This window comes from Meriones unguiculatus, chromosome 11, assembly GCF_030254825.1.
Source record: "Meriones unguiculatus strain TT.TT164.6M chromosome 11, Bangor_MerUng_6.1, whole genome shotgun sequence".
Taxonomy (NCBI): Eukaryota; Metazoa; Chordata; class Mammalia; order Rodentia; family Muridae; genus Meriones; species Meriones unguiculatus.
In genome coordinates, this window is record NC_083359.1 from 21077 (window position 1) to 47400 (window position 26324).

At 49.9% G+C, this 26324-nt stretch overlaps 1 protein-coding gene across 2 annotated transcripts; it reads left to right on the plus strand.

Moving 5' to 3' along the window:
- Positions 1-3681: 3681 nt before the first annotated feature.
- Positions 3682-25125, plus strand: Smtnl2 (smoothelin like 2). Of its 2 annotated transcripts, none has more exons than XM_021641650.2 (8): positions 3682-4190; positions 11156-11243; positions 11930-12169; positions 12692-12767; positions 13645-13812; positions 14706-14823; positions 15111-15262; positions 23901-25125. In XM_021641650.2, the coding sequence occupies exons 1-8, from the start codon at positions 3801-3803 to the stop codon at positions 24025-24027; spliced, it is 1359 nt and encodes a 452-aa protein (XP_021497325.1). In that variant the 5' UTR covers positions 3682-3800; the 3' UTR covers positions 24028-25125. The 2 variants fall into 2 exon arrangements, with proteins under 2 accessions (XP_021497325.1, XP_060219320.1); XM_060363337.1 differs by having other exon boundaries at positions 3694-3836.
- Positions 25126-26324: the final 1199 nt, after the last annotated feature.

Consider the following 26324-nt stretch of genomic DNA (forward strand, 5'->3'; position numbering starts at 1 on the left):
AAAAGTGTTCATTAGTGTGTAGCACAGTGTTTCTCATGAGAGAGAAGCAAAGTTTAAGCAGTGTTTGGTGGAAGGGGTGGGGTTTGCTAGGGTATGAGGGTCTCTTCCCAATCTGCTGGAGACTCAGTCTCCAAGGCTTCGTGTTAGGTAGGTAGAGAGGAGGGGAAGAGATCCAAGACTCATGTATCTTTTTCCTGGGTAGTGCCTGAGTCTCCCCCCCCCCCCGCCCCCAGGATGATAAGACCTGGAGACTCCAAGATTTTCCCATGCTGAGGCCTCTGCTACTTTAGTTCCTCCACATCTCTACCTCCCTCCTTATCTAGCTCCACTTGGCTCCTGAACCTAGCAGCCTGGCAGGAAAAGATAAATGTAAGCCCCACCTCCCCATCATTATGGATAACATAACAAGGCAGTTTCCAGGGGCAGAGGATGGATTTGGGGACTCAGGGGGAGTGGGCTTAGCCCTGCCTCTGGCCCTGTGCTAAGGCTGAATGTAACATGGAGATTTGGCTCATGAGCCTCTGCAATTCCCTGGAATGCACTTTCTAGGGGACTCATTTTAGTGAGTATCCCTAAAGTCAGAATTTGGAAGCTACCCTTGCTTTTCTGTCCTCTCTCACACTCCACTGTCGCCCATCCAACAGTCCTGTTGGGATCCCTCTTCCCAGACATCCTGTCATCCAATGCTTTTAAAGCACTTGTTTATGGCATTTCCAGAGGAAAGTTTGCAAGACCTGTATCTTTGCAGCATAACCTGATGCCCCATGTACCTGTTCATGCACTGATGCATGAACACTGATGGAAGCTGGGGTAGAGAAGTGCCACCGGGTGGGTGGGCAGAACCTAGGAAACAAGAAGAGCAATCGCAGGGGATCTGAGCTCCTAGCCAACCTAGAGCGAAAAGAAGTACTGCTTAAAACCAGCTGACTCTGAGTGAGAGGAGAGGGGAAAGTTCTCCAGTTAGGCCAGCACCCTTCTTAATTCTACTTCTATTTTTACGTGTCATGCCTAATGGCCTTGAGACAATCTCTGCCCTCTCCTGGCCTCAGTTTCTTCAATCAACTCCATGACTCTAACTTCTCCTACTTTGTGTTTGGGCCTGGCATGTGTTTGATTTTGTGAGGTGACTGACAGGAGAAAGTTTGATGCAATATAGAACCTGAGCAGAGGGAGGGAACAGCAGGCTCTGGGGTCAGTGAGGGAAGCTGGAGGGCAGGTGCCAGAGCACTCCGTGGGAGGTTGCCGTTCACTTGCTCTGACATCAGGGCTGGTGAATGCAGAGGAGTTCAGCCTGATTGGTCTGTGCTCATCTCCCTCACAGCCTGGTACAGGCCAGGAGCTGTCCAGGGGAGGGTGAGAGAGGGACCTCCAAGGAGGGGTTGAGAGGAGTCCAGGGCTGGGAGCAGAACTTTGCCTCCCCATCTGTGTTGGAGCCAGGCTCTAGGGTGGTATTGGTCTTTTCTTCTGCTCAAGGTATCCTTCCCCCTCATTCTCATCTTTCCTCCTCATCTTCTTCACTCTGCTAGTACCCCAGGCTTATCTATAACTTAGAGGTGGTTTGACTGCTAAGGGACAAGACTTTAGGGGTAGGAGAATGGTTTGAGTCCTACACCCTCTTAACCTACAGTGAGACCTAATTTCTACCTTCAACTGAGTCCCTATTTCTGGCCCCAGGGGAAGTCCTGCTCTGCCCTCCCACCCAAGCAGCTCTTAGGCCTTCCCACAATGTCTCAGGAGGGACCAGATAACTTAGTTGAGTTTGTGGAGTATGTCTGGGCCCTTGGCAGATCTCTACATTGTTTACCTACTCCTCCTTAGTCCCACCCTAGAGATACAGCCACCCACTTTCTCCTGGAAGGTGTGGAAGAGATCTTCTAAGCATCTTCAACCCCCCTCCCCCACACCCCATTCCAACTCTGCTGCTGCCCCAGGAGGTCAGGAACTAACCTGTCCGGGTCCCTGTAAGACAGCCTCTGCTTCCCTAATTCTGCAAAGGAAAAGTTGAACTTCTCTGACTGCAGGGTTCAGACCTGTAGGGTGGTCAGCACTGTTTGGGACATAAGCTGTTGCAGTGGCCCCTCTCCAGGTCTCTATCAAAGATTCCACCCGGAGAAAGAATGCAAGGAGTGGTTTGGCTCACCCTGTCCAGACGGCTGCTTGGAACACACACACAGACGTGCAACACGCACGCCTTTTGGCACTTGACTTTCCCATGAAATAATTGCTGGAAAGCTTCTTGGATTAGGTAACCCAGTGTTCCTTCCTGTCCCTACTCAGGGGAGGGAATCAACCCTTAGCATCTGTTAGGCTGACCCAGCTCCTAAGGGGAAGGAAAGGGCAATCTAGGAGGGTCTGGAGGCTCCCAGACTTTGTTGGAAGCCTCTTCCTGTGGATCATCTCCCTAAGCCTGTCTAGTCTTTGGGCCTTCTTCCACAGCCCAGGCCCAGAGAAAGCTAATTAGACAGCCTTTTCGAACAAAGAATGAGATGTTCTCATCTGTATTTTAAATGTTTACGTCTATCATACTGTTATCCTAAGCAACAACTGCCTCCATCCTTCCTTCTTTGGTGGTGTTCGGGGTTTGTAGGCTTAGAAGGGGACTCTCTGGAATTAACGATAAGAGGGGATAAAAAGGGGTTGAAGGTTGGCACGTGGGTAGATGTTCTCTACTGAGCTTAGGAGTGGGGAGGGAGATCAGCACAGATTGGCTTTTGATCCCAAAGCTGCTCATTGCAAGATTTTTGAAATTTGACCCTAACCTCCATGTTCACCCTCAGCCTCTTCTGGATCTCTTAACAGGGCCTTTGTCATCCTGAAGTTCTCACTGGCCGCTGATGGAGGAACACACACACACACACACACACACACACACACACACGGCCTGGAAGGACGGGAGGTCACTTCACCATCTGTCTCCCTCTCCTTGAGCTCTCAGAACGGGTTCAAGAAAATCCAGGCAAAAGTCTCTGAGGTGGGGGCCTGTTTGGAGCACTTGTTGCTCTTGCAGAGAACCCCCTGAGCGACTCTCAGCACACACATGAGGCTCACAGCTCACAATAATCAGGAACTCCAGTTTCAGAGAATCACCTTCTTGTGATTTCTTTGGGCACCAGGCACACATACTGTGGAAATACAGAAAGGAAGGCAAAACACTCATGCACATAAAAGAAAAGAAATATTTTTTAAAAAGTCTTGCGAACCGGATGGTACTGGTAGCTACTGGAGATGCATACAAGGGTGAGTCAGAGCGGTTATACAGGGGAGTGCAGTTGCCAAGGTTCCCTGAACAAGGAGAGAGGTCCCAACCAAAGCAGAATCCATGTCCTTCCAGGTGAGAACCTAGAGGGAATGCGTAACTCTCCTGGTTGTGGTTCCTGGAGTAACATCCATTTGACAGTCTTCTTCCGGTGCGTCCCAGATCTTTCCCCCGGCTGCACACCACTCCTCTCGGGTTAAGTGGGATGGGACTGGGTCTCCTTACTGCCCCATGAAACCGCGCACCTGCAAAGGAGAGAGGGCGAGCTCTCCACCAATGCCTCCGAGGCCAGGCATCCCGCACCAGCTAGGCAAGTCCCCACAGGCGGGGTGTCCGGGAGCGGGCTGTCCCGCCCCCCCCCCCGACTCCGCCTTCCAACGCAGCGCCCAGTCCCGGGGCTCACAGGGTCTGCCCCGCCCTGCTCCCGCCCCTCCGTCCGCTCCTCAGGCGTAGCCAGCCATAGCCCTCCAGTTGCAGCAAGGAGCTACAGGTCTCTGGTCTCCCGAGTTTTGCCTGTTGTCGGACCAGTGCGCGCGGCACGGCCATGGAGCCGACCCCCGACGCCGAGGAGGCTCACACGGTGCGCGAGGCGCTGGGCCGCTACGAGGCGGCACTGGAGGGTGCGGTGCGTGCGCTGCACGAGGACATGCAGGGGCTGCAGCGCGGCGTGGAGCGGCGCGTGGCCGAGGCGCTGCGCCTGGCTGGCCCCTTGGCTCGCACAGTGGCCGATCTGCAGCGGGATAACCAGCGGCTGCAAGCGCAGCTCGAACGCTTGACCCGCCAGGTGGAGACGCTGGGCTTGGCGACTGGTGTGTCCCCCGCACCCGGCACGCCCAGTCCCCCTCCGGCGGCCACAGTTACAGACCGCGCCCCCCGCCTGGGCACCGCACGCTTCTCCAGCCACGCCACCTTCTCGCTGTCGGGTCGCAGTCCGGTGAGCCCCAGGGGCGCTGCGAGCGGGATGTGAACATGCAAGAGCATGCTTGGGGGGGTGTAGGGTTGAGTTTGTTGGTGCCGCCCCTCGGCTCCGAGTGCATGCGCTGGCGGGCGTCCTCTGGTCTGAGAGCTATACCTCCACCTGCCGCTGGGTAACCGAGGTTACACTAGCTCTCCAGAGCTGAAGAAAAAAACAAACAAAAAACAGGAGAAACATTGTTTGAGTCGGGGCCAGCTGCACTTGTCTTGGAGCCGGGTAGTGTTTTTGCCTTGAGATCTGCCCTCTTCCATCTGCCCCATGACTTTAAGAGTTTGGACGCCAAGGTTTGGTCTTTGATAGTTCCCTCTTGCCTGAGTTGGAATAGTCAGCACCTTCTACCTGCCCCCTACACCTAACCCTGTTCACACGTCCTGTGTTGCTGCTTCACTGAGCGCTTGGGTTGTAGATTAACCCCGATTGAATTGCAGTGTGTGTGAGTGTGTGTGTGTGTGTGTGCGCGCGCCCGCGCGCGCATCTGGCCCAGGCTGCTCAGTAACTGTGTTTGGGAACTGACTTTGTAGGGGGCATATCCTTTACTGGAAACAGCGAGGAGGGGAAACTGGCCTTTAGCTGTGTCTAGATTTCTGGGGTCAGTGACGGGGCAGAGGCCGGTGTGGACCAAAGTTACTACATTGGGCACGGCCTCCTGGAGTGGCAGGGCCTGCTTAGAACGTTTCCATGGTGTGTGCAGTGGCCCTTAGGTGGGATTTTTCCATCCTGATCTGGAATGTGCTCCGGGGGTGGGTTTTCAGGGTCTGGGTCTGAGTACATTGCACCTGCCCTTCAGCAGGAGCGGCTCAGAGAGGTCCTTGTCCCTGGAGGTCTCAGTCTGGGTAGAGATGGCCCCAGACTGAACAGTGGCAATAGAGTGAGCAGAGATGCCCTGCTGGTCCTTTTGCAGTGGGTATTTGAGGAGGCCTTAGTGATGGAGGCTCTGCTCTTGCTGTGCTTGCTGCAAATATGGGCACTGTGCACGTTGCCTCAGAATGGCCAACAGTGCTCATAAGCTAGAGTGGAGCTTTCAGGTGTACAAGGGAGGCATAAGTTGTGAAGGCCTTTGATGACCTTAGATGGGGGTGGGGTAGAAGGTGGTGAACTCCTGGTGTCCCAGTGTTTCACATGAAGTATCTAGAAATATGCACACTTAAATCTGTCCTATGCATATGATGATATGCATGCCCCTGGTATAAAACTGCTACTGTTCTATACCAGTGTGCTAGCTCACATGTGCCTAATACACTGTGCTATCATTTGCTTTTGAAGTTTTAACACCCTTTTGTAACTTGTGGAGGCAGCTGTTCAAGTTTTAAGAAAAATGATCTGAATCCCATGCCCACACATGTGTATGCATGTGTTTCTCCAGCTGTGACTTTTTAAAATGGGAATTTGCTATAATTCTCCAGGTACAGGAGTGGGGGAGCTGGGTGGGGAGGAACAGGGTCCTCCTTGGACCTACTACCCTCCCTCAGGGATGGGTGGTAGGGTAGAGGGTGAATGGAGATGAGTTTGTGACTTTTCCCCAGGAGATGTGAACAAACATCTATTCACTCCAGAGAGCACCCAAGACTGGCTCAGTGAACCAATTAGTTTATTGGGGTTATTTACAGGCACATGGGTGAATCAAAGGCAGCTGTAACATCAAAAGCACACACTAGCAAAGGTGATGACTCATGAAAGCTGCAGCCACAGAGCTCCCCACACATTGTGCAGGCAGCTCCACCAGGGAGTCGTCTCTCCGTCAGCTATTTACTGTCCATATAATCTCAGGGAAGGACCTGGTGAGTCTTGTAACTTTCTGAGCTTCCAAGCCTCCTATGTTCAGTGAGTTTTCTGAGCCTTCCCCTTCCCTGTAAGAGGGAATGTCTCAATTCTAAGGAATTAGGACCCGTAGGCAACTTAACTATGATGGTCCAAGCAGAAAGGATGAGTCAGGTGAGCTGCCTGGGACAGGAGTTCTGGAGTGGGAGTCAGCAGACAAGGAACGTTTTGGACATGAAACAGAGGCAGAGGTATATGCTGGGGGAGACTTGAGGAGGTGGGGTCAGCAAAGAATGCTCCAGCCTGTTGGGAATGAGGACAAAGGCCCAGGAGCTGCAGAGTAGTCTGAGGTCCTGAGAAAGGTTTTGGCATAGTGAGAAGCAAGTGTAGCTGAACATTATGGGTGGACAATGGCCCTTCTCCAATTGGACCAGAGGCTGCACAGACCTTGGTCACTGGCTCTTTGGGTTTAAGGCTACTTCACCTTGCCTGACCCCCAGATGTACTCCCTGCAGGGGCACCCACACAGGCTTTGAGCTGGTTTCTAATAGTGAGTACTGCTTGGTCATGAGCAAGGACAGAGTCCCAGATGGGTACTTGAAGGAGGGATGTGTGGTTTCTTATATTCTGTGTCTGTGGTGTGTGTGTGGCGTGCTTTGTGTGAAGATCTCATCCTGTGACTACAAGCCAATGGTGGCTGCACCTCTTGGTTTGTGGCCAGACCTTGTGGAGGTATTTTACCACCCCACTTATAGGAAGCAAGGGGTACTAGAGGTGGGTTGTGCCCAGCATGTAAATGCACTGAAGGGGTTGATCAGTTCATCCACTTTTGAGCACATGGACCTTAAAAACCTGTGACTAGGAGTGGTGAGATGATCAAGAAAGCCTTGGAGGAGGAAGAGGACAGCAGCCTGGTGAAATAGCTTTTAGACATCTGCTCTTAGCTGGGCCTCAGTTTCCCTGTATTTAAACCAAGGTGTGAGGAGGCTGGAGTGATAGTGTTGGTGGTGGTGGTGAATGTAGAGGTGGAGAGATTGCTCAGTGGTTTAGAGTGCATGCTGCTCATGCAAAGAACCTGATTTCCATTTGCAGCGCCTATGCCAGGCAGCTCAGGATTGACGGTAACTCTAGCTCAGGGAAGGGGGTGGTGGTGATCCAATTGCTTTGTCCTCCGAAGGCACGGGACACCCCCTCCCATACATATAATTAAACCAAGAGGGATTGGCTCAGCCCTTTTGGGCCCAGTGCAATGAGCAGGCTAGGCAATTTTCTGCCTAGCTGATCTGGTTAACAAAACTGTCTGAAGAGTCACTGCTGTTGTCTGTCTAAGAGGAGGGAGCCAGGAGGCTGAGGTCCTGGAGTGCATGGCTGCAGCCTGAGGTCAGGCCTAGGCCCAGGAGGCTGGCAGTACATTGCTCCCTAGAGATGTCATCCTCAGCTAAGCTGGAGCCTCTGGCTCCCCATGGTCAAAGCAATACAGTCGCTCAGTAATAACTGCCAAGAGCCGGGTGTCAGAGGCCCCGTGGTGAGAGAAAGCAGACTCACCTTATCTGCCTGCCTTTCCCAGAGCCAGTGTGATAAGGGGGCTTAATGCTTTGGAGAGAAGTTTGGATCGAGTCCTCAGAAGCTGTGGTGTCAGTGGAGATGGGTTGGGGCAGCAGTTTTAACCATCCTAGATGGGGATTCTGTTCTGTGTGGGTTTTGCTGAGCCACATGTGACCTCCTGTGTCCCTATGGATCAGTCTTGCAATGCTATTCCCTTACCCCTTCAAAAACATAACAAACAACAAACTCAAAAACTTTCCAATAAGAGGGTCAAATCTCTCAGTCCTCAAAGCCACGTTTATCTCATCCCCTGCATCCCCTGATTAATTTCCAGGCCTGGGCTCCCTCACAGGGTACCTCCCCTTCCCTAAAACAGAGCAGAGAAGGGAGACTGTGGGAAATAGAAGGCCAGTTCAAAAGGACCTATCCCCAGCCTTGGAGGCTCTGGGATTTCTGCCCTGGTACAAACACCAGGCCTGGCCTAGGCTGCTCCAAACATAGGAAGACCGGAGGGCAAGGGCTGAGAACAAGAGCTTGCTGCAGCCCAGCTGGACTCAGCCCTTTCCTTTCGGGGCTCTGCCATCTCTGAAGGTCCCACTGGGTGTTCATCTCAGGCTTTCTGCCTTTTCCTTCCTGTCATCTGGTTGGGATGCATACAGTGGGGGCTCATCCTCTGGGATATAACACTTGTCATGGTTATCCTCTGCAAGGCCAGGGTATTTTGGAGACAGAGACCTGGGTGGCAAGAAGAGATGTCTGGCCTCAAATGTTAATTTGATCACTGTCTTCAGCTATTGTGTAAGTTTGAGAGCCTTCTACTACACCAGGCCCATTTTCCTCTCTGTGTGATGATGGCTCATATTAGAATAGACCCTTGGCATGAAGCATAGCAGAGCCCCTTTCTCAGGCCAGTAGTTGAAGTTTGGGACTAGAGGAGTCAGAGGCAGGAGAACCTGGGAGTCCTGGCTCAGCCCTGTACCTGAACCTCCTCTTTGTAGAGACCCCTTAGCAGGAATCTGGCCAATACTGAGATGTAGGAGCTACTTCTATCCTGTCCCCTGGGGTACCATGGGGGGTGGGGACCTGTAATATGCAGGGACAGGTGTCTAAGGGAGAGGGTTTGTAGAGGGTTGTAGATTCCTGGGAAAATGATTTTACTACCAGTTTGTCCTTTGACGCCCCTGTCTAGACCTGTGGAACCTGTTGGACAAGAGTGAAGTGGGTGGGGGAGGGTGATACAGAGACCCCAGAGCTACTGCTTGGCCTCAGTGACAGTGGAGGCTGGGCTTCCATCTGGAAAGGCTGGTTCTATTTCTGCTGCTGACTTAGCACTAGGCTTCTAGAAGTGCCCCTCCCTGCAAGTTCTGGAGTGCAAGAGACATCAAATAATCCTGAGAGTGGGCCTACCTCTCCCCTCTCCTCTCTAAGATCAGAAATTGAGGGGGCTCTCCTCTCCAAAACCCAGGGCTCTGGGTTCAGTCCTCTGTTGCCTCCCCAGGACCCCACTGTACAGATGGTTGCCTCACTTCACCAGTCTGTTAGCCTGTCGGTGTGGCCCTGCCTCTCCATCCTGGGAAAACTGGAGTTCCCTTTCCTGGCTCCTCACATAATCAGGGCTTGCCAGTTGGAGGATCATCTGCAGCAGACGCTCTTATATTCCCTCCCTCAACTTCTCCCCAGCTTGTCTCTTGCCTTGCCCTTCTTATCTCTGATTCTGTTTCTACCACCATCAGCAGTGACCTCTCCTTAGCTAAATACAATGGACACATCTTCTTGACTTTCTTTTCCTTGACCTCAGGCTCCCTTTGGACATGCTTCCATCCCTGGCTCTCTCAACTTCCTGCTGGGTTTCTTCCCACCTCCCTGGCTGTGTGTTCTGTTCTCCTGGCAGACAGCCTTTTCTGCTCCCTGAGATGCAGGTGCTTATCTGCAAGGCTCACAGGAGCCTTAGAGGCCATAGCTGTTTCCTTATCACCCACCCTTCCTTTGTTTTACACTTGGTCTCAGATATGCTACCTGATGTCCCAAGTGCCTCTTACATCATCTTGCCCAAAATCAAAACCCTTGCCCACCCCTCTCTAGTATTCTGCAGCCTGAAAGAGGTTTGGCATCCTTCCTCCCTCTACCTCTGTTCACTCTGCCAGCCAGTTTCCTTTTCCTCTAGAGCATAGAACTCTTGCCCTTGGCCCCATACCCTGTCCCCAGTTCTCCTTCAGGGACTGTGGGATTGACTTGTTATCTGTCTCCTTTAATGCAATCTTTGTTGGCTTCTGAAGTATGCTCCTAAATCACACTACAGGATCCTTGATTAAGTCCAAGGACCCCAGACGAGCTGCAGGATCGTGTGGGATCACAATACTTGGGCCCTTATGCCTCTCTGCTTTTGTTGCCTCCAGTCATTCTCCTGAGAACAGCTCCTGTCATTGGCTACCTAGCTCAGTGCAGACTTGCTTTGGGTGCATTGCTTGGAGAACTGTCTTTGCCTCTGGTATCCCAAGATGATTCAATACCATCTAGTAACTGTTCTGCCCATTTTCCACTTTGGATGAGTGGGCAGGCACCTCCAGCCCTGGTATAGAAAGACCTAATTCACCTGTAGTCAGGGACAGACTGTTTTCTGGGAAGCTTGTAGATCAGAGGAACAGCATGGAAGGATCTTGCTCCCAAGGATCTTGCACAGCCAACCAACCATTCAAGCTACCCAGTATGGGATTTTAGCAGAACTCTAGGTTAGGGACACCTTCTGTCGACCTTTGCTAGGCTGATTGTCCTAACCTTAGTGTCATAGCCACTCTAAGCCCATCACACCTTTGCTGGGAAAGGGGAGGGTCCATTCTCCTCTCACTCTGGCTGCCCCTTCCCCCAATCACTTCCATAGGAAGTGGGTACCATCTCTGAGCCCCAAAGGTAGCATCTGTAAAATGGACCCAGTGTTTGTTAGATTACCAAATTCCATTTGCATAGCCTGCCCCTGCTCTTGATACAAGAACTGGAGAAGATGGGCTATGACTCAGGCCATTGGTGGGCTGGCAGCTCAGCCAAGATCCCAGGATTTTCCCTGATGCCCTCCTCTTGGTGTTGTTTCTGTGTTCCAGACCTACTGTAGCCGTGGGTGGCTAGAGGGTATGTAGAGCCAACTAGAGCCATACACACTGTAGTCTGGGGGAAGTGTTGCTGTGTCTGGCAGAAAAGCCTCAGGGTGACTTGGCTCTTTGTTTATCTTTGGCCCCAAAGGACCTTGCACAACACCATGTCTTCTTTCATGTGGACAGTCCTAGCTGTGGGGGACAGGAGCCTTGCCCTGTGTGTTTGTGTGTGTCTGTGCCTAACACACTGCTTCAGAACTTGCAAACTTGACTTTTATCCTCAGATTTTTTGGGCTCTGGGATGTGCCTCTCAGGCTGTGGGAGTCTCTGGAGTTAGGTGGATTCATCTGTTTTTCTCTGGACCATTGCTCACCACTGTGCCTTCTGGGGCATTCTTTCTTCCCCAAATGAGTGAGGTTTTTGCCACCAGAACCAGAAGGGATTTGGGGAAGTGCCTTTAGGATAGGCAGCTGATGGGGCTTTGGGATGGGCAGCTGACTCCCAACTGGCTCAGTGGTTCTGGTGCTTCTGCAGAGCCTGGAAAATGATGAAACCAGTGATCTAGAGGCGAGACGAACTTCAAATTCATGCATCATGGAGAATGGACACCAGCTGGGTGCAGGTAGGTGCCTATGGCAGAAGGGAAGTGACTGGGTAGGCTTGAGGCTCAGGGCCTCAGCCAGGCATCTTTGCCATCCATCTCTTGACTTTGGGGGCAGGTGCTTGAGATTGAACCCCACCAGGCAGAGAGGCTTCAGGGGAGCATCCTTATTCAGTATGTAGAAATTTTAAAATACAGAGAGCAAGGCACAGTGGCACACATCTTTAATCCCAGTACTCAGGAGGCAGAGGCAGGCAAATCTCTGTGAGTTTGGAGGCTAACCTAGTCTACATATTGAGTCCAGGACAGCTAGAGCTACACAGTGGGACCCTGTCTTGAAAAAACAAAATAAATTAAAATACATAGAGAAATGGGAGTTCAAGGAAGTAATCTTCCCTGTTTCTGGAAGAAAGTAAGCAGAGGCTGAAAAACTGTTCATTCATAGAAATGGGTAGAGAGTGGACTGACAGGCAATTTAGTATTTACTAGGCTGGTGAAAGGGGAAGTTGAGAAGAATCAGGTCTGAGTGGTGCAGTAAGAGATATGTGGTAATGGAGGTGGGGAATGCTGGAGTGGTTAGGAAGGCTTCCTGAAGGAGCTGGGATCAATGCTCAGAGAGGCAGGAGCCCTCCTGAACTGAATGTGGGGGAATCTGAGACATCTGTGGCTGCCATAGCTGACACCCCCTGGTTGGTCATGTGTTACAGGTCCAGCCAATGGGTCCTCTGAGGTCCAAACCTCTTCATCCCCGGAGCCCCCTAGGCCACGCCCTGTGAGCCTCTCTTTGATGTTGCCCCACCAGCCTGTCACAGCTGTCACCCGAGTCTCTGAGAAATTCTCTGGGGAGACTTCAGCTTCAGCTCTATCACCCACATCTGCTGCCATTCTGGGGGGCTTCAGCCCAAGCCCTAGTGAGACCATCAGCCCTTGGACTCCTAGTCCCACTGGTATGATGAGAGGGTGGTATGAGGGCCGACTCCACCTCAGGATGGGTGAGAGAGGACAGGGCTTCTGGGGTGGGGGTTGGCAGGAGACTCAGGACACCCAGGTCAGACCCCAGCCCACTATATTCCCTGTCCCAGGGGACCTCCCCTTACCATATTCCTCTCCAGAGATGCCATTAAATGGGGATTTTATGGCAGGTTGAGACCATGGTTACCTTGTACATTTGATACAGTCAAATGTCCCCTCAGCACCAGCAAGTCTGTACTGGGTCTGTGTCCTGTCCCAGTGTATGACTCGGGCTGGTGCTGTCCTGGCTTTCAAGGAGGGGCTGCAGCAGTACTTGGTCACACAGTGTTAGAGACCCTGGGCTTTGTGCCCTCAAGAGCAGGTAGAGGACAGTCTGAAGGACTCCTTTGATGTCACTATCGTGAGATACTGCCTACTGAGCCCTAGATCTTGTTGGTCTACAAAGTGAAGCTGAGTCGGACCAAGTCTTTTATTTCTGTCTTTCCTTGGTCTCACAGAGAAAAATTCCTCTTTCATGCGGTCTTTGTCTGGCTCTGGGTATGGAGCAGCGACAGCAGGCAAACGGAAGGACAGGTGAGTGTATGCCTCTGCTGGCTGCTATGCTCTGCCTGGGACATGATCTGTAGGGTTCTCTCTAGATGACTGTCTAGGGAGACACTGCAGAGATCAATGGGCTGGTAGGAGGGATTGGAGCTGGGAAAGAGGTGACCAAGGTTGGTATGGAGAGGCTTGGTTGCAGCTTGGTTTCTCTGACCTTCAAAACAAGTCCATTAAAAGGTTGCTGGTGTTAGGGGGTGGCATGTCTTAACCTCTCTGGAAGGAAGGTGGGCAGGATGACATTTGAACTTTTGTTTTCCATTCGGGCTGGAGGACCTTTGAGTGAGGTCCTTGCTGCCACAAGAAGAACAGGTGCCTAGAGAGGCCCAGGGTTAGGGCAGACAGCTGCCCTTGGGGTAAGCCTAACTTTGGCTGACTGACTGGATGTGAGAATGGAGGCGGGGTAGTAAGATGGATTTATTTTTTTTTTTTAGATAATAAAAGGAGAATTGTGACTTTCTGGCAGATTGTTCCAGGGGGAGAACAATGAGGGTCCTTTCTAGATATGGTGGAGGAGGGGCTCTGGGCCTGGCTCTGGGTATACCCTCAGCCCTCCCTAGGCCCTGACACCTTTCAAGGTCATTGTGCCTTGAGAGGGGGCCACTCTCCCTCCCTAGTTGGACCTGCTCGCTGAGTATGCTACCAACTGCAGCTCAGTTCAGAAAACCTGCAAAACCAGTTGGGACCTGAGCAGGTGGGACTTGCTCCCTGCACTGCTTCTCCAAGGTCTAGGGGTCTGTCATAGGTATAGGCTGTCTGTGTGCACACCCAGTATGGGTGTTCCACCTGGGGTGCAGGGGAGTGCCTAGTGAGGGCCAGTTCAATGTTCCTGACTTCATGATTTTCTCCTCAGCCCTCCATTGGTGACCCCACCTCAGTCACCACCATCCTCACAGACTCAAGCCCCTCGCCAGGGAGAGCGTCGCAGAGAATTGGTGAGGTCACAGACGCTGCCTCGTACCTCAGGGGCACAGGCTCGAAAGGCGCTGTTTGAGAAGTGGGAGCAGGAGACAGCAAGCAAGTATGGATATTTCACCCCCAAACTAACCTGATGAGCTAGCTCCCAGAGCAGGCCCAACCACAGGCATGGTCAGGCAGGCATAGCACAGCAAGGCTGGACTCTTGACTATTTCCTAGTGGGATGTTCCCAAGGTCAGGTCTCTCAGGCAGAGCTCAGGGTCAGGGCTTTTTACAGGGCTGTTTGAAGTTGAGGTGTTTCTTTTGTAGGGAGAAGAGGGCTGTGGGGCTTGGGACGGGGCCAGGATACTGAGAGATGCTTCCCTCAGTATTCATAGCCCCCCCCCCCCCCCATCTTCTGCTCCTTCAGTTTCTTCCAGGCCATCCTTGCATTTGAATAGTTGCTTATTCATTACATTACCTGGGAGTCTGACAGGTGAGGTTCAGCTGCCAGGCTGGTCTTGCTTGAGTACAGAAGAAATGATACACTGGGGCCCAGGGGCTCACCAGTCACTCCCTATTAGAGGTGAGGTCTTTCAATTACAGCCTCCTTTGCAGCCTGTGGTATTGATGCCTCCTGAGCGCAGGCAGCTGCTCATGCTTCTAGTGAAAGAATCTCATCCAGGAAGCTTCCACTGTCCCAGCAACTTGCTTTTAGGTAATTTAGGAGCCAAGAAGGAAGGCAGGGTGAAAAGAATGGGAAGGAAGAGAGTTCAGGAAGAGAGTGAGGGGTCCATACCATTAAAGTCCTCTGTCTCAGGATTACCCAGTGATCCGTCCTTCTTGTGGGACTATTCACAGGGGTCCTAGAAAGCTGGGTGTGCATAGGAGGCTGCACGTCTGATGTATGGCACTATGCTGTGACTGCAGCTATAGTATGTAGGTTGAACACTGACTAGGAGGTGTAGGATTTTTCTCTCCATGGGCTCCCACTGCAGGCTTGCTCTCTCTTCACAGGGGCAAAGGTGAGACCAGGGCCAAACTGAAGAGGTCACAGAGTTTCGGTGTGGCCAGTGCCAGCAGCATCAAACAGATCCTGTTAGAATGGTGCCGAAGCAAGACTGTGGGCTACCAGGTGAGAGGGCTGAGACAAGCCAGGCATCTCTCCTGCCCTTGACTTGCTGGCAGGGCAAGATCCTGCCACGCTGGGGAGTCATGGGAGCCAGGGAGCTCATGCTTTCTCAGTGATATAACCCATGCTTAGAAATTCTACCAGAGCAGACTGCTGTAGTGCGTCTTAAGGGGTGAGGTCTAGCAGTGAGAGTTAGCTGCTCACTGGGCTGGGCCTGGAAAATCTGCGCAGAGAGTTAATTAGGTGCCAGGAGTAGGGTTCCTGCTGATCTCTGCTTTCTCTGCTTGCAGCATGTGGACCTGCAGAACTTCTCCTCTAGCTGGAGCGATGGGATGGCCTTCTGTGCCCTGGTGCACTCCTTCTTTCCTGATGCCTTTGACTACAATGCCCTGAGCCCCACACAAAGGCAGAAGAACTTTGAACTGGCCTTCACTATGGCTGAGTAAGTATGGCAGGTTCCAGTTGGCTACTGGTCCCAGCCCAGACCCTGAGCACAACTTCCCTGGGTAAGGTCAGGACACACAGGACAGCTTTCCAGTGAGCTTAGGGACATTGAGGCCATCCAGTCTGTCTTTCCCTTATGTGACTGGGAAGACTGAGGCTGGTGAAGGATGCTCCCAGGGTTACACATTACTCAGTGATGGAGCTGTTACTGCTTTTTCTGCCTCCTTGCTGGATGCTCAGTGTGGGAAACCAGCCACACACAGAGCCCGAGGGGCAGTGGGGCAGGGGCACTGTATGCATCCTCTTGGGCTGGTGTCACGGTCCTCAGCAGGAAACTGAGATTGCCTGGTATATTTTTAAAGTAGATTATATTTTCCTAAATACTGTCATAGCATAGATTGTGAAATTACTTCTTGCCTTAGGCTTGTTTTCTCTTGGTGTAACAGAACATAAGAGGGTAGGTGAGTCATAAAAAGGTCTATTTTGACTCCTCGTTCTGTAAGCTGGACATGCAAGATCGTGGTGCTGGAGTCTGCTTGGCTTCTGGTAAGGGCTGAATGCTGCTTCAGTTCATGATGGAAAGCCGAGGACCAAGTGTCATCTATGTCAGACAGTCGGGGGGTGGGGGGACAAAGGGGCCTTGGTGCTTTAAAACAACCTCTTCTTGAGATAACTCACCCACTCTTGTGAGAACCACATTAATCCCTTCTAAGGGTGGATTCCTGATGATCTGAATGACTCTTAAAAGCCCCACTACCTTTCAACACCATCATAGCAGGGATCAGGCCTCAACATGTGTTTGGGTGGGGGCAAGCCATATTCAAACCATGACACTTGTATGTCCCACTCATAAGGAGAGGATATGGGGGAGGGGAGTGCAGTTCTGGGATCAGGATGTGCTTGGAAAACCCGTTTGGGATCTGTTTTTTTGCTAAGAGCAACCCTCAGATCATGAGTGTTGTTAGGACCCACACAGGAATGTACACAGGTGTATATTCCAGCTGGATAGGATGTGTATTCCAGGTGGGTGGGGTGTGTATTAGTTACTGTTTTTTATTGCTATCTGGTAAGAGCATCCAAAGAAGGAAATTTGTTTGTTTGTTTGTTTATTTTGATGTTTCAAGACAGGGTTTCTGTGTGGACATCTGGACTCCCTTTGTAAACCAGGCTGGCCTTGAACTCACAGAGATCCACTTGCCTCTGCCTCTCGAGTGCTGGCATTAAAGGTGTTTGCTCCCACTGCCCGGCTGGAAGGAAAATTTTAAAGGGCATTTTTGGCTCACAGTTTGAGAGAGGGAAGGCAACAGAATATCAGGTGGCTGGTCACATTGTATCACAGGCAGGAAGCAGAGAAAGAAAGAGGAGGGAGGGGAATGCTGATGCACCATGCATTTTTCTCATGTTTATTTGGTACATGGGACTCAGCCCCTAAGACTGAGCCACCCACATTCAGGATGGGTCTTCTCTTCTCAGTTAAACCTCTTTGGAAACATTCTCACAGCCATGCCCATAGCTGTTCTTCCATGCTAATTCCAAATCCAGTAAAGTAACAACAGAGAAAAACAGTCACTTTCACAGGGCATGTTTCTTTTCTTTTCTTTTCTTTTCTTTTCTTTTCTTTTCTTTTCTTTTCTTTTCTTTTCTTTTCTTTTCTTTTTTCTTTTTTTTTTTTTTTACATTTATTATGTATACAGTGTTGTGACTGCATATATACCTGCACGCCTGAAGAGGTTACCAGATCTCATTATAGATGGTTGTGAGCCACCCTGTGGTTGTTGGGAATTGAACTCAAGACCTTTGGAAGAGCAGCTAGTGCTCTTAACCTCTAAGCCATCTCTCCAGCCCGGCGTGTTTCTTATAAAGACTCTTTCTGAGGTTATGTGCAGAGATATGAGAAGGGGCAGGTGCCACCGGTGGGCAGTGCCGTCTCAATAGCCACACTACCTCTCAGCACCGTTGCGTGCACAAGCACAGCATGGGTGAATACAAGCTATATTCAAACCCTGGGCCTACATTTTTTATATCCTGGGGGATATATTGGGGGAAGGCACTATAAGCCCTGGCCTGCTGTTGCTGGAACTGAGGCTGCCTAAGAGGCGCTAAGCTGTGGACGTGAGGATGCAGCCAGCTCACTGTGAACTGGCTGGAAGGGGTCTGCCCAGGCAAATGCTCTGACTTCATTGCACCAACTGTCCTTGCCCCAGGGCCTTCTAAAGCCCCATGGTCAGGGCATCACCACAGGGTAGCACGTCACAGTTCCTGAAGCAGAGAGCAGGATACAGACAGTAATACTCAGGACTCTATGATGGTTTCCAAATACTAGAGAGAAGGAAGGCCAGCTCCAGAGTTGCTATTCATTATGCCCTTGTTCCTCTTGTTGCCACCTGTGAGGAAATATGTTTGTCCTAGTTGAGCCCTCAGGTCCCCCATCTCTTGTTCTTAAGTTATTGGGTTGGATTCTATTTCCAGCCCAAGCACCCAGTTCTGGTCCTCCACACTAGGACCTGAGCCTGGATAGGGAATGAGGGGATAGGAGACAGAGGGTCTCATAACCCGTGCTTGGCATTGGAAGCCTGCCAGGAGCCACAGCCACTGTCCTTCTCTAGGGCAGAAATGCTCCCTATAGAGGCAGAATGGGGGCTCTGGCTTGGAGCTCCTCAACCTGAGGCTTGGGGATAGGGGTCCATGACTGTTATGTCGATTTGGATTTTAGGTCCCTTTGGGGGTCAGAGGAATGCCTTGTGTACTTTCAAAGCCTTCTCTTTCTTGGCTGCTTGGGATTAACTGTCATCCTAATAGCAGAAACAGCTTGGACGAGTGTGTTATGCAACTGGATCCAGACGATGGTGGACTCAAGCCAAGTGTCGCGGCATGATGTCGGGAGGGGTGGTTCATACGAGGAGGCCCAGCTGCTTGAAACTCAGAAATGGCAGCTGTCAGAAATCAGAGTAGAATGTATGGGGTCATGGCTCCCACTTAGGTACCCCTAAACTCACCCCAGTCAGAGAGGCCAGGTTTGGTTTATAGAATTCTTTGACTTGAAGCCTAGAGAGTTAAGCAATGCCAGTTTATGCCCTGGCCACCTTGGTCACCTTTAGCCAAGAATCCAACCATGTTGTAGCAGGGAGAGGGACAGTCTTGGGCAATGTGGTGGTGGCCCTGTGCCCCATGTTCTAAAGAACATAGCTTCCCTGTGCAGTTAGGGCCAGAGTGATTCCAGGATGTGCTTTTTCAGCAGGAGGTTTGAGAGTACAGTCTCCAGACTTCACACAGATGTTTCTTCTATTCTCAACCTGGGGGGGAGAGTGGTGATTGGGTCAGGCTTTGGCTCCCTTCTCTCTCCAAGCAAACAGCAGAATAGGACCTTGGCCCTACCTCCCTGTGGCCTGAGTCTGCTTCCAGCTGGGGAGGGGAGCAGGGTGTGATGGGGCCTTTGAGATGAGTTCTGGCTTTTTTGCTGACTGCAAAGAGTAGGGAGGGCCATCAAAGGCAGGTCTGTGTGGGGAGCTTACTCAGAGCCTGGGAAGGTACCTCCCCTTATGAGTCATCTGTGTGATTCTCTTTCAGGTACAAGGGAGAGAGGACTGTGGAGGTGGGCTTGCTCCCCAGGACCTCCTGGGAAGGCAGTGCTTAAATCCCTGGTTTCTTGGAATCCTGGCTAGACAAGCTGCATTGGCCACTTGCCTGAGGATATTGGAGCCAATGTCAGCATCTTAGCCAGGAACATCTGAGTGGATACATGGTACCCTTGGAAGTCACTTGGAGCCACCAATGCAGAGGGTGTCTCAAAAAGACAGTTTTGGAAATAGACAGTGAGCTGAGAGGAGCCCAACCAAGGCATGACCTTTAGAAGAAAAATTACCCATTGATGGTATTCCCAATCTGTGCACCCAGGAAAGGAATGCTTCCAGAACTTTCCATGAGCAAGTATCTTCAGGGCATAAAATGTACCAGGAACCTTGGGAGTAAATGTGTATGCTTCCCCTCCCCTCTGTAATTTATGGGCCCAGAGGTTCCTTGTCTCCTAATCTGTGTGAGTGATGCCTTGCTGACAGCAAAATTGTCCCTTGCCTGACAGGTGTTTAGGGCCTGGAACAAGGGCAGACCAGCTCCTTTTATGGAAGGGGCAAAGTAGGGTGTGTGCCTGACCCTTCTGCACTTTTCCTTCCTGCCCATAGCACAGGAAGCTGCAGGACGTGTAGCCCAAGGCTCCCTACTTGCCCTGCGTGGAATGTGCCTGCTCTCCAGTTACAAGCAACAGAAGGGGCTTGAGTGCTATTTGTAGTGCTCATGTGTCTCTGTCTAAAACCAGATGGAAGGCAGCAGTCCCACCCCTGGTCTGCTTTTAGGAAAGTCTTAAAAATTACCCCCAGCCCCTCCTCCATGGCCTGGGGTAGCTGAAGATGCAACAGAGAGTAAAAGAAACCCTTCAAGGTGCATAGTAGTAAGCAAGTGTCACCATGCTTCAGACTGGGGGTAACATTTGAAGTCACCTGAACTTTGTGGACTTCACCATGTAGTCTGGATTATTTAAAGCAAGCCTGGATCATTGTAACAAAAGCATTTTTTTTTAAATTAAAGGCCAATTGGGGCTTCAAATATTTTGAGACATATCTATTGATAAAAGTCAGTGGTACCTGTCACTGTGTTGCATTCTGTCTCCTGGGAGATAGGTGGCTGGCTGCAACACACTCAAGCAAGTGACCTCATGCTTTCCTGTTTGGCAGTTCGTGGAATCTTATTGCCATTGTAGCTGGCACCACAGCGTCTCTGAAGAAGCATGTTCTATCTGTAGAACAAGCTGGATTAAAGGAAAATGTCCCTAAGGGTCTGCTGTAGGCCAGACAGTGGCATAAAAGGCAGGGATAGTACTGGACCTGTAGGCTGGAGAGGTTGGAGGTCCTTAGAGAAGGAAGTGAGTGAAGGGCAGAGGTGGTCCAGGAAAGAGTGCTGATGCTGGCAGCGTGTTTCATGTTGTGATTCTCTTTCTTAGAAATTGTAACCAATCCCACTCCATCTGCTCAACTTAGAAACAACAGTGGGATAGGGTGGGGGCCAGTCCCCTATTCACCTGCAGGGAGAGCCAGTACCTTGTCCATGATTTGCTATCAAGGCAGTGGAGGGTTCACCAGGATGAGGCCTTTGCTTCCATCTTTGTGGCTACCCTCATCTGGAGGGCTTGCTCCTGGGCCGGACCATGTTTGAAGCCTCTAGAAGGAAGGAGGGGTTTGCTCGGTGTCTTCTGTACAGGTCAGGGACATCTGGGATAAGCAAGCAATTCTGAATAGTCGTGAAGTGGCCAGAAGAGGGGTCAGACTGCACACAGGGGAGAAATGTCCTCTTTTTGGGAGGGCAATTAAGGAAACAGATTTCATTTTAAGGAAAGATACAGGTACAAAGGTTCTGTTCAAACAAGTGAAGGGCTTTTTTATGGGAGGAAAGTTAGCTGAGAACAATCATATGGGAGTAAGAGGTAAAATATAAAGGAAGCCAAGGAAAAGCTTTGACATGAGAGACTTCCCTGGAGGCCAGAGCCCCTGTGGAGGGGTCAGAACAGTCCTGGACCTGAGGGAGGGGGAACAGGTGGAGGGAGAACCTTCATGGGCACAAGGTAGTGTATGGGTTCTCTTCCGAAGCTGAGGTCTTGAGCTTCTAGTGCTGCCCTCATTTAACATGAGAGACCATCAAAGGGACCATTTTAGCTACCACTGTCAGTGATGACCCTGGGCATTTCTAAATAGCAGGTCTGAGAGAGAGAGTGGTTGTGGGAAGTTGGGGTTCTCCCTACCATGTGGGAATGGGGTACCAGATTACAAGTTATAGTGTTGGAAGGTGAACTCAGGTCCCCAGCCTCTGAAGGACTCAAGAATTTTCAATTCTTGGCCACAGAGCACCTTTGCATGCTGGCATCTCTGATACCAAGCCCTACCTTGGTCTGTTTTGGAGAGAAAGAGTGCCAAACCTACTTGTCATTGTCATGTAACCTCTGGGTACCCTTACAAGTCACCCTCTGTAGCTCCAGGAGGAGGCAGGAGGCGGGGATGGAATCAGAGACAGATGTCTCCATTTCGTCTTGACATTTGGTTTCTGGCCAGCCCTCCAGAGCAGAGCCCAGCAGTGCTAATGTTACAGTCTTTGTTTGGGGAGTATACAGCTCCCATGAATCATGTTGAGCTGGCTTCAAGCTCTGGGATGGGACTGAGGATCCCTGGCTTGCCTGCTGGGATCTGCCATATGGCTGGGCTCTGGGGGAGCAAAGTGTATAAAGACAATATGGAAGCATAGCCTACCAACAAACCTGGGAGTCAAGGGTAAGCAGAGCTGTATTCTGACTGACTGCCCAGGAAATGGGATGAAAGGATTGTCAGTGTTGGCATCTGAGCTAGCAGTTTATATTTCATACCCAGGCTTCTTTTTCCCATTATCTGCTCTGAAGTGTGTGTGTTGCATGGATGTATGCACATGAGTGTATGTGTACCCATGTGTGTGCATGCAGATACCAGAGGAAGACAGTGGGGGTCTTCTTCTATTGCTTTCTGCCTTAGTGACTTGAGACAGGGTCTCATTGAACTGGCAGCTCACCATTTCAGCTAGGCTGGTTAGTCAGTGAGCTCCTGGGACCTGCCTGTCCTTGCTCTTGCAGTGCTGGAGTTAAAGGCCTGTGCATCTATGATCAGCTTTTTTATTTTTATTTTTTTAGACAGGGTTTCTCTGTGTAGCCCTGGCTGTCTGGAACTTGTTTTGTAGACCAGAGATGGCTTCAAATTCACAAAGATCCTCTTGCCTTTGCCTCCTGAGGGCTAGGAGCACTCAGGTGCACCACCATGCCTGGCCATGCTTTTTATGTGGGTGCTGGGGATTTGAATTCAAGTCCTCAGCATTACCCTCTGAGCCATCTCCCCAGGAGCTGTTCTATATGGGTTTACATTTTTAGTAATAATATACTTTTTCCTTAATATATATGTTTAAGATTATTTATTTATTTATTTTATTTTTTTTTATTTTTATTTTTTTTGAGACAAGGTTTCTCTGTGTAGTGCTGGCTGTCACTGTCCTGGACTCTCTTTGTAGACCAGGCTGGCCTTGAAGTCACAAAGATCTGCCTGCCTCTACCTCCAGAGTGCTGGGATTAAGAGCGTGCACCACCACGCCTGCCTAATTTATTTTATTTTTATTTATGTGTATGTATGTGTCTCTGGGTATGCATGTTCACATGCAGGTGGACTGAAGAGGGCATCAGGTCTTTAGTATTTTTGACGTAAAGTTTGAATCCATGAATGCAGAATCTGCGGTTACAGCGGATCAACACCATGTTGATGTATGTGTTTGCTGAATCATGGTTAAACTCACCTTCCTTACCATGGGTCATGTGTGTATGCATGAGTGAGTGTGTGTGTGTGTGTGTGTGTGTGTGTGTCTAACCATGTGCTTGGGTAGGTCAAAGGACAGGTGTCATTCCTCAGGTGCCTGGAGTTCATTAAGGAGGCTAGACTGGCTAGTCAGTGAGCCCCAGGAATTTGCTTGTCTCTGACTGCCCCCATCCCCCACAGTGTGTGTGTGTGTGTGTGTGTGTGTGTGTGTGTGTGTGTGTGTGTATTTTAGTGGTGTTACCAGGTTCTTGTGTTTACAAGGCAAGCACCGAATGAGCTATTTCTCCAGCCCTGTGAGTCATGGTGTTATTTTGTTGTTTTGTTTTGTGTTTAAGATAGAGTCTCACTGTGTAACTCTGAATGACCTCAAACTATGTAGACCAGGCTAGATCCACCTGTGTCTGCCTTCCAAGTCACGGGGCAAAATGCCTTGCTGGATCATGGTTTTTGTTTGCTTATGTGTCTGTGTCTTTTTATTTATTTAATTATGTGTAGATATGTTTGTCTACATGTCTGCGTGTGGTTATGTGCCCAAGAGTTCAGGTACCAGGAGGCCAGAAGTGATGAGATAGCCTGCAGTTACATATGGTCATGGGCCATTTGATGTGGCTCTGGGAACTGAGCTCAGGTCCTCTGGAAGAGCAGTGAGTGCTCTTAACCACTGAGCCACCTCTCATTTCCCCTGGATCTCTTTTTTTTTAAGTTTAAAAGACTGTTTCATAGCTGGGTATGAAGGTACATGATCATAATCCCATAATTTAAGAGGCTGAGGCAAGAGAATGATGAGTTTAGGGCTAGGTTGGGCTATACAGCAAGCTGCCATCTCAAAAAAGAAAGAAAGAAAAAAAAAAAAAGAGCCGGCAGGCAGATCTCTGTGAGTTTGAAGCCAGCAATGATATACAAAACAAGTTCCAGAATACCCAGGGCTACACAAAGAGAACAAAGAAAGAAAGAAAAACAAGCATACTGTTTGAGGAAGCAGATGGGCGAATTTATCATTTTGCCTCAATTTTACATTTGCTTTCACAGTTCTTGCCGATTTTGCCATGTGATACTGACATGTGTAGGTGGTTTGTGGCTGTGCGAGTCTGGGAAATGCCCCATTGACTCAGCAGCTCCCAAGATTCTCTTGGAGTACTTGAATTCCCTTCTGGTGTGCAATTGAGCACCTCAAGTTCCGGGTGAATTCTATTTGGGGACAGTAACAATAATAACTCAATTGTGGCATTGGTTGGACTGTGCTCTGACAGGGCTTCTGTGTTTCAGGAATCTGGCCAACTGTGAGCGCCTCATTGAAGTGGAGGATATGATGGTGATGGGCCGCAAGCCAGACCCCATGTGTGTCTTCACCTATGTGCAGTCACTCTACAACCATCTTCGTCGCTTTGAGTAAAGCTGGCAGCCTGGAGAGGACAAGAAGAGACTCTGGGGTCCCTCATGTTCCCCATGGCAGTATGTCCCACCAGGGGAGCTGCCTCTGTGGTGTGAGCTGCTATTTGTTCACATACCCTTTACACTCAGTTACTGATTAAAGTATTGATGAGGCTAAGCTGAGCCCCACAGCCTCTCACAGCCAGGGGCTCAAAGGAAAAGGAAAAACTCAAGAGTCAAAGAAATTGGTGCTAAGTAATGATTTTTCTACAGGGAATGCTAATGGTTTTCCCTCTAGTGAATTTGATACATTTTCTTGACAGGGTTCCATTGATTATCAACCTACCTTCCTTCCTTCCTTCCTTCCTTCCTTCCTTCCTTCCTTCCTTCCTTCCTCCCTCCCTCCCTCCCTCCCTCCCTCCCTTCCTTCCTTCCTTTCCTTCAAATCAAAATGCCCAGTGTTTTTTGATTTTTGTTTTTTGTTTTTCTCCTTCCTCACTATTGTTGGTCCCTTGGTCCCCTCTCTCTGGGCCACTGCCAGGAAATAGACTCAAGTTCTTGGGAAGAAACACTTTAGTCACTCATAGGTCCTGAGCAGCAGATGACCTTCCTATCACCTCTTCTCCATGGGAAGGTGGCAAGATTTCTACCTAGATGCAGAGGAGCTTCTGGTACAGGGGGACCCCACAGATGTCCAGCTAAGGAATGGTTACCTGGGCAGGATCAGGGAGGAAGGATAGATCCTTCGCACTGAGAGAGTTCCCCTTTGCCCTAGGTATTTATAAAAAGGATTTCATCTGTATCACTGACCAGTTTGTACATAAAAGATGAGTCAGTTTTTGCTTGGGTTTGTTATTTCTGTTTGGGAGATGGGGAGGAGGATTGGGCAATAAGAAACTGCATAGATTCAAACAAAGATCTACTGAAATCATCCTTAATTGTTTATGTATTTAAAACCACTTGCCTGGGAGGCTGAAAATGACATTTTCTATCTACCAATGTGCTTGTCCCTCAGCCATCTCTGTGTTGTTGAAGGATTATGAACAGAAAATTTATTCACTGCCGATATGTCCCTTAGATATTGGCAAATATATTGTGATAAAAAGTGGTCCAAAGTTCATGGTTTTGAGTGATCCTTGTTTTTTCTTTTCTTTCTTGTGTGTGTGTGTTTCTTTGTTTTATTTTTTTTACAATGCAAGGGGTTGGGGGATAGAACCCAGGTCCTCCAATGTGTAGGCACACTCTCATCACTGAGCCCCTACCTCCTGTCCCTGGGATGGTCCCTTTCTTTAAGCCCACCAAGGAGTGTTGGTTTTATTTCACAGGTGTTTGACAGTGGAATTTGAATAGAAAAACATTAGATTCCACAAAGCTGCAGCCCTTAGCTTATTCTTCCCTAAGAAGAAAGATTCACTTTATAATTGAGTTGGATTTTAGCCATAGACTTTAAAAACCTCCCTTGAAGGACCTAGTATGGGGTCTTCATTTCATGCAACCCTCTCTGTCAGTGTGCTTTGTGGGGTCACCCCTGTATCCTAGATGTTGGGTATTTAGGACAGAATGTCCTCAGGGACCCCAGAGCTATGGCAGAACTTGCACGTGGTGTGAATAGTGTTTTCGGTGGATCTCTTTGCTCAGGCTGTGGCCTTGATCCATCTTTTGGGTTTTCCCACAGTGGGAGCCATTCCCTTCCTGGCTCTTAACAGCATTTGTAGGCTTGGAGAGCCCTATTCTTAGAAGAGACACATACTGGGGCTTAGGGTTTCAAAACTAAAGCCAAAGAGGGCACACCAGGGCTCTATAAACAGCATGCCTATATGTCACAGAGTACTCACACATGGCAAACCCAGCTCTCCTGAGTGGCAGACATGGCCTTGTGCCTGTGCATATAAAATACAGCAGGTCTTTCTGGGACAAGGAACTGCTTCTCTTAAACTCCAGGAACAGTGTCCATTGTGTTCCTCCTTCAGAGTATTCCAGACTAGATGTGTTTAGGGTTGGCTCAGTGATGTTCTTGTTTACAGTCGTGTGTGTGTGTATGTCCATGTGTGTATGTGTTTGTGTAGGATTAAAACTAATGTTTTGGCCCAGGTGTGGTGGTACACATTTGTAATTCCAGCAGTCAGGAGATGGAGAAGGAAGATTCTGAGTTTCCATCTAGCTTAGGCTGGATAGAACATGTCTCAGAGAAAGGGAGAGGGGTTTTAAAGTTGAGTACATCTAACACAAAGCATGAGGTGTCAAGGAATGGAGGGAAATGGAAAGAGTCCTTCCAACCTCAAAACATTTTGAAATTTCTATTTTTTAAAAGTATTTTTC

What these genes read in the sequence shown, in the direction of transcription:
- Smtnl2 (XM_021641650.2), top strand. Translation starts at nt 3,801, where the DNA reads ATGGAGCCGACCCCCGACGCCGAGGAGGCTCACACGGTGCGCGAGGCG. An exon ending in TTGGACTCCTAGTCCCACTG is followed by an intron (nt 12,170 to 12,691) that starts GTATGATGAGAG and finishes TTGGTCTCACAG; the next exon opens with AGAAAAATTCCTCTTTCATG. An exon ending in CTGGCCTTCACTATGGCTGA is followed by an intron (nt 15,263 to 23,900) that starts GTAAGTATGGCA and finishes TCTGTGTTTCAG; the next exon opens with GAATCTGGCCAACTGTGAGC.